General features: G+C 42.1%; 2 protein-coding genes across 7 annotated transcripts in view; both read right to left on the reverse strand.

The window, feature by feature from the left end:
* Positions 1-7,026, reverse strand: part of senp7b (SUMO specific peptidase 7b) — a 54,341-nt gene that overhangs the window by 29,469 nt on the left and 17,846 nt on the right. For 3 of the 5 annotated variants that reach the window (XM_071330271.1, XM_071330270.1, XM_071330268.1), the window contains exons 1-2: positions 1,440-1,640; positions 1,073-1,180 (exon numbers count right to left, since the gene is read on the reverse strand). The exons of 1 other annotated variant lie outside the window; for it this stretch is intronic. In XM_071330271.1, coding sequence (XP_071186372.1) covers positions 1,073-1,180 — 108 coding nt within the window. In that variant the 5' untranslated portion in view covers positions 1,440-1,640. Of the gene's footprint in view, positions 1-1,072; positions 1,181-1,439; positions 1,644-7,026 lie in introns of those variants that run through there. One more of the 5 variants, XM_071330269.1, reaches the window with a different exon arrangement.
* Positions 3,126-6,860, reverse strand: LOC139532523 (putative nuclease HARBI1). 2 transcript variants are annotated; one of them, XM_071330277.1, is made up of 12 exons: positions 6,477-6,860; positions 6,109-6,179; positions 5,845-6,021; positions 5,693-5,754; positions 5,524-5,610; positions 5,395-5,436; positions 5,153-5,326; positions 5,039-5,074; positions 4,386-4,940; positions 4,201-4,316; positions 3,993-4,104; positions 3,126-3,898 (listed from the first exon to the last, which is right to left on the reverse strand). In XM_071330277.1, the coding sequence occupies exons 9-12, from the start codon at positions 4,855-4,857 to the stop codon at positions 3,528-3,530; spliced, it is 1,071 nt and encodes a 356-aa protein (XP_071186378.1). In that variant the 5' UTR covers positions 4,858-4,940; positions 5,039-5,074; positions 5,153-5,326; positions 5,395-5,436; positions 5,524-5,610; positions 5,693-5,754; positions 5,845-6,021; positions 6,109-6,179; positions 6,477-6,860; the 3' UTR covers positions 3,126-3,527. The 2 variants fall into 2 exon arrangements, with proteins under 2 accessions (XP_071186378.1, XP_071186379.1); XM_071330278.1 differs by lacking the exon at positions 4,201-4,316.

A 7,026-nucleotide genomic window follows, 5' to 3' on the forward strand; every position in this document is an offset into this window, starting at 1 on the left:
TCGGATGGGACGTTAAACGGGTGTCCTGACTCTCTGAGGTCATTAAAGATCCCATGGCACTTATCGTAAGAGTAGGGGTGTTAACCCCGGTGTCCTGGCTAAATTCCCAATCTGGCCCTCAAACCATCATGGTCACCTAATAATCCCCAGTTTATAATTGGCTCATTCATCCCCCTCCTCTCCCCTGTAACTATTCCCCAGGTCGTTGCTGCAAATGAGAACGTGTTCTCAGTCAACTTACCTGGTAAAATAACAGAAAAATAAAAATAAATAACAAAATATATACAGGGGTTACCGGTACAGACTCAATGTGTGGGGGCACCGGTTGGTCAAGGTAATTGAGGTAATATGTACATGTAGGTAGAGTTATTTGGGCAGCACTTTGGGAGGTTTCATTAGCATGACTTATATAGTATTTTATTAGGAACACCTAATATTGAGTTGCACCCTCTTTTGCCCTCAGAACTGCGTCAATTCGTTGAGGCATGGACTCTACAAGGTGTCAAAAGTGTTCCACAGGGATGCTGGCCCATGTTGACTCCAATACTTTCCACAGCTGGGTCAAGTAGGCTGGATGTCCTTTGGGTGGTGGACCATTCTTGATACACACGGGAAACTGTTGAGCGTGAAAAACCCAGCAGCGTTGCAGTTCGACACTCAAACCAGTGCGCCTGGCATCTACTACCATACCCTATTCAAAGGCACTTAAATCTTATTTCTTGCCCATTCACCCTCTGAATGGCACACACACAATCCATGTCATAATTGTCTCAAGGCTTAAAAATCCTTATTTGACCCGTCTCATCTCTTTCATCTACACTGAAGTGGATTTAACAAGTGACATCAATAAGGGATTATAGCTTTCAACTGGATTCACACGGTCAGTCTGTCATGGAAAGAGCAAGTGTTCCTAATGTTTTGTACACCCAGTGTATACCTTCTAGCTATGCCGATCTCACTTATCACCATGAGCAAATATAAGCACAACATTTATTCAAAAATAACGAGTCACCGTGTGAAAATGCAGTTCATTGGGGCTATGTCCACTTCAAATGGAAATTATATGGGATACCTCGAATGGGCTGGAGGTATCCCGGAGACGTGAGAGAGGGGACTGCATGTGCATGTTGTCAGCTTCTGATGGCTGTTTTCTCTTGGGGATTTTGAAGGGAACTGCCATCTGAAATGAAGAATTACTGTATTACGGAGGTGCCACTTACGCTGACCTGCTTGTAGCTCTGGTCCAGGCCGTTAGTGCGCATCCGTCCACTAACGTTACTGGACCAGAGCTAGCTATTTCCCAACACCTCCTAATCAAGTTAACAACAATGCACAGGTTATGTTCAGAAAGATGTGACACAGTTAGCTAGCTACCTGTAATATGAAAAGCCTTTGGTTAGCCAACATAGCTAGCTAAGTTAGCTAACAAGCCAACTTACTTAACTGTCAAGGGTGCTGAATCAGACGGAAAGATGGCTAACGAACGAAAACAAGAAGCATTGTAAAGACGCCATTACGTTGTCATTTGCAACCAATTAAATGTTATCATATTGGCTAGCAAGCAAGGGATGACTGCTTCCAGTAAAATGCTACATCAATCTAGCAGCAGGAAGTCATCAACAACAGAGGCGCCTCTAGCGTTGACAGGAAATTGTTGAAAGCATGCACTCTTAAAGCGCAAAACAGGTCTTGTAGGTTTATTACTAGAACTAAAATTGGTGTGTCATGTGTAGGCAAAGGCAATTAAGCCACAAAATCCTTATTTATGGGTCCGCTTTGGTGATGTATAAGAGGTTTATGAATTGCAAATGTGTACAATGCACAATCAAATATACTAGTAGTGGGACGGCGTAATGCTACGGTTGCGCAGTGTAAGACTTCCGTATCTAGCTATCTACTGTAAATAACGTTACAACAAATAGCTTTCTATCACATTTAGTAACTACTAGACAATTTAGCACCTAGAACGTGTCGTATACGAAAGGCTAAGAAGAAATGTATAACATTTTGATGTATTTGTGCGATCGACCGTTGGTGTTGAACTAACCACGTAACATTAGTTACCAGTTAAACAGACGCTGTTGCTAGCAGCTAGCTAGCTTTGTGTTAGATCTAGGCTAGCTAGCTAATTATCAAAATCATTAGGCCTGCTTTTGTTTTCATCTGATATGGACTTGAGAAACTAGCTAACTTCATCAAATGAATATTTTTTTGCTTTCAAATAACTTCAAATATTATGTTTTCTTCCGAGAGGTATTCAAAATATATTAAAATATTGTTTGGTTTTCTGAGACCTGCATTTGAATATCAAAGAAAATAGTTGTTGTTTTTTAACTCTAAACTCAAGTGGAAAGTTGGTATTTTCAAATAAACTACAAATACAACTATTTCCTGCCCAGGGGCCTGTTGCACAAAACTAGGATAAGGGATTAAGCCAGGATATCTTGGTGATCCTGGCTCAATTGATCCGTAATCCGGTTGCACTAAAGATGGATAGGGGGCAGGAGGATATGTTATGGTATAAATTACCATGGAGATTTATTCTGTGGAGCTAGCCTGCTCCAGACCAGGCTAAATTCCAGGATCTATTTAATCTCATCCCTAATGTCAGTCAGCAGTCACCACAAATGGAAACCAATAGTTATTTCACTGCTCACTATACATTGTTATCACATATAACTAGACCCACTGTTATTATTTAAACGTTTGTGATCATTAATTTCAATGATTTTGGATAAAAAATGATTTTTAGATGATGTTGCTATCATTAGATAATTTACAGTTTCCCATAGACTATAAGGCTATATATAAAATTATAGAATATTAGGGCCACAGAGGGGAAAAAAACACAAGTCATAATATTGTAACCAGTTGTTTTAAAGGAGGACAGTTGTTAAAATGACAGATGTGGGGCATTTCGTGAAATTGTACTTCAGTATGGTTTCATAAACAAAGACATGCTGATGTGCCAGAATATTAAGTATCACATTGTCATAAGTATCAAAACTGTAAAAACAATATGTAGCTTTTCTGCAGAAAGAACCAGCCTCATAAATTTATGACTTTATCCTTTTTCTTCAGTGTGGCCCTAGTACTCTGTCATATAAACAAATACACATTCCATATGAATATAAAAACACAATGTGTAACATTATGTTCCTTTATTGAATAAGGACAAAACAAAGCAGGTAAACCATCAGCTCCTTTCGAAACTGAAGTCACAGTGACTCTACAAGATGGAAAGCACAGAATCCAAGCATATTATACAAAATGATACATACACATTCAAAGGTCTGTATATAACACACCCTGCATGTCTGCACACTAAAATAAATGCAGGACAAATCCATACACATCAACTGAACAGACAAATGAATGGATGCAGTAGCCTCCCTGCAGCCTTGTATTACACACAGTATACCGCACAAACATCATAAGAGGCCAAATTCGTCAAAAAACGAACCCAAAAAAACCCAAATTCCTCTGCCACCGCAGGACATATTTAACCAAAATTGAAAGCACACATACTAACTAAAATAATTCAACACATATTGGTCCCTCAGCAGCCGACCACTGTCGTCATCAGGGAAGATTGCCGGATTGTCCCAGTCCATGGCTGGTGGCACTCTGGGGGCCCTCTCCTTCCTCAGGCAGGCCACATTGTGGAGGACAGCACAAGCCACAGTAATATCACATGCCCTAACAGGGCTGACCCTTAATTTGTGAAGGCAGTGAAAGCGTGCCTTCAGGAGGCCAAAGGTCATTTCAACTCTGGCCCTGGTCCTGGCATGGGCATGGTTGTAGGCCTGCTGTGCTTCCTGGGGGTCTGTGAAAGGTGTCAGGAGAAAAGGCTGGCAGCCATACCCCCTGTCTCCCAGCAACACACCAGAGAATTCACCTGTCAACACAAAATCTCATCATTACTACCTCATAAACACAGTGATATTCTTGACACAGCCATGATGGTTATAAATAGGGGTTGTGTGGCTTACCTTGTGATAGGCACTGATAGATTTCAGAGGCCCGAAAGATTCTGGAGTCATGGACTGAGCCAGGCCATTTTGCCACAACATTGCTGATCACACAGTCAGCATTGCAGACCATCTGAAATCATAAGATGAGGAATATTACACCAATCAATGCACATCACTGGCAATGCAGAGTGTTCGTCAATGGACAATATCAAAAAGTTATGTTCACCTGAACATTAATGCTGTGAAAGGATTTCCTATTCACAAAATCGGCCTCATGGGCACCTGAGGGGGCTTTTATCCTTATGTGTGTGCAGTCCACTGCACCAATGACATTGGGGAAACCTGTCACACAAAGTAATGAGTATCCTACTATGTGTTAACAGTTGTCCTGTAATTTGTAGATCCTCTTACCTGCAATCCTATAGAACTCCTCTTTGATGTCACAGAGTCTTCTGTGGCCAGGGAAGGAGATGAAGACATCTGCTAATGCTTTGATAGCCAGACACACACTCCTTATTGTGCGGCAAATTGTGGCCTTGTTCAGCTGTTCTGCATCCCCCACTGAGTACAGGAAGGCTCCACTAGCAAAAAAGCGCAAGGCCACACAAACCATTTGCTCCACACTCAGTGCATGGCTCCGTGCAGTGCGGTGCTTAATCCTGGGACCCAGTAGTCTGCATAGATACCTGATGCCATCTTCAGAAAACCTGTATCTTTCATATAGATGGTCATCAGGGAAGGCCAGTGGGTCCAACCGGTCCCTGAAGACCCTTTCTCGCCTGAAGGCTCTCCTCAGCACAAGTGCTTCTTCATCCACCACATCTCGCACGAATGGGCATGCCATTGTCAGAGCAGAAAGGAACACACAATTTTGGGCCTTCATATAGGCTAGTGGCCACACCTGGTGCTGGGGGGGTGGGCAAAAGAGGGCGATGCCTTATAACGATGACTTGGTTGTACTGATTGCTGGGAAAATAAAAAAAACCTTAGAAAGATGCCACCGTCCTGTGTGCTCACAATAAGAGCTCATATGTCATGACTCACTTGACTTTACGAGAATATACCTAATTTTTATTTTGAGCTGTGTCATCTTCTTGGAGCTGGGGGAGGAAAAAAAATAATGATTAATACATTTGTGTTACAGTTAGCATACAGTGTACATTGAAGGCATATCTCACCTCCCTCTCAAGTTTTTTTATTTCAAGGTCCAGTTTCCTAATTGTCCTCTTTTTTATTTCGGACTCCAGTGCAAGATTTTCCATCTTTTTCTTCTTGTACTGAATGTCTATGTCTGCCAGTTCTATTTGGCGCCGGAGGTGGTTGCCATACAACTTTCTGATAGCTTGTGAGCTCTGTGAACACAATACAATTAGCGCAGCTGGAATTTGGCAGGATGTGGTGTCCTTTTATTAATACGCACTATGTTGCCAGGCTGGTTTTCCCACTGTATAGCATCTGGGTCCTGTAAAAGAAATTAGATTTTTTGATTTTGATGAGGACTCCTCACCATTGTAGAGTAAATAGTACTTTCACAGTCTTAACATGATACCTCATGCCTTCTGGAATCCAGAGAGATGGTCTCCTCCTCATCATCGTCTCCATCATGTGCTGTTGCTGCTGCACTGGGGCCTTCACCCTATCACATTTAATCGGATTCATATTGAAGCTAGTAGACAAGACATGCCAGGCCTACAGTATGCCTTTGATGGAGTACTCACTGGATCAGCATCGTCTGGTGCTTGTGCTGGTGGCTCTAACAGGAACACAGTGCTGCCAGACACTGCAAGGCAATAGGTAAACCAAAGTCAGACAGTCCAAATTGATTCAATATGAATGTGGTTGTATCCCATGTAGAGATGGAAGGACATACCTTGAATGAAGCGGGTGGCATCTTGGGAGGAACCTATGCTCGTCTCTTTCCCCCCAGGGATCCCCTCTAAGACGGGCCTGCCTTTATTTAGCTCCAAGGCCATGTCCTCTGCTGGGGTAAGGTCAGCCTTTGGTGACCCACCACCCGTGCCTTGTCTGTGGGTATTCTTTTTCACTGCTAAAACAGTACAGACAATGTGTGAGCAGGCACCTTCTGGGTACAATATATGCTTGTGCTTTGTTAAATATTAGTCAGGGACCATACCATTCTGCAGAATGTTCTTGTATTTGATTTTGACCTGCTGCCATGTCCGTTTTGGCCCGTTCATGTTTAATCTACACACACACACACACACACACACACACACACATTTAATGGAGTCACACTGCAAAAAATTACTTGGTATTTTTGTCTTGTTTTCAGTAAAAATATCCAAAAATTTATCATAGCTTTATACAGTGTGATGGAGTTACTTTACACAATTTCACTCATATCTGCAGTGCATTTCAATTAAAAATTTAACCGTTTCATAATTACAGTACAACTGCATTTTTGGAGATGTGAATTAAATATTTGAATTGTAATTGTGATGTTTCAGCGGAGCGGTGAGTGTGTAATTGTGCACTACTTACGCATTCAGGCGGTCTGCAATACTTTGCCACGCTTTTTCTCTTTGCTTTATCACTGTGGCGGTGTTGCCTTTCTTCTTAATTATATCTTTTACCTCCACGTATGCCTCCATGTGGATTTGTGCTTCCGACGGGGAAAAGTACGCGGCTCTAGTTGCCATGGTAAATCAGTTAATCTGTGATCTGTGGCGGGGTCTATTTGAGTGAGCCGTGAGCGCGCACCTATCCAGGATTGGTTTCACCTGGCTTAATGAATCCGTGTCTGCTCATCCTGGCTTGGTCTTTGTGCAACCAATTAAGCCTGGACGCACATGTTTTGGCTTCATTGAGCTCAGCTGAGTCATTTATCCCGGATGTCTTAATTCTACTTTTGTGCAACAGGCCCCAGGTCTGGACAGAATGCGAGCTTCCCCTTATCCCACTTTATCCCTCTTCCTACTTATGTAAATAATACCAATGGTAAAAACGTTTTTCAACATTTCCTTTATAAATAGTTTTTTAATCATGGCTTACACCCTGCTGTATCCTGTGCATATGACAAATAATCTATGAA

The sequence above is a fragment of the Salvelinus alpinus genome, chromosome 10 (genome assembly GCF_045679555.1).
Source record: "Salvelinus alpinus chromosome 10, SLU_Salpinus.1, whole genome shotgun sequence".
NCBI classification, from domain to species: Eukaryota; Metazoa; Chordata; class Actinopteri; order Salmoniformes; family Salmonidae; genus Salvelinus; species Salvelinus alpinus.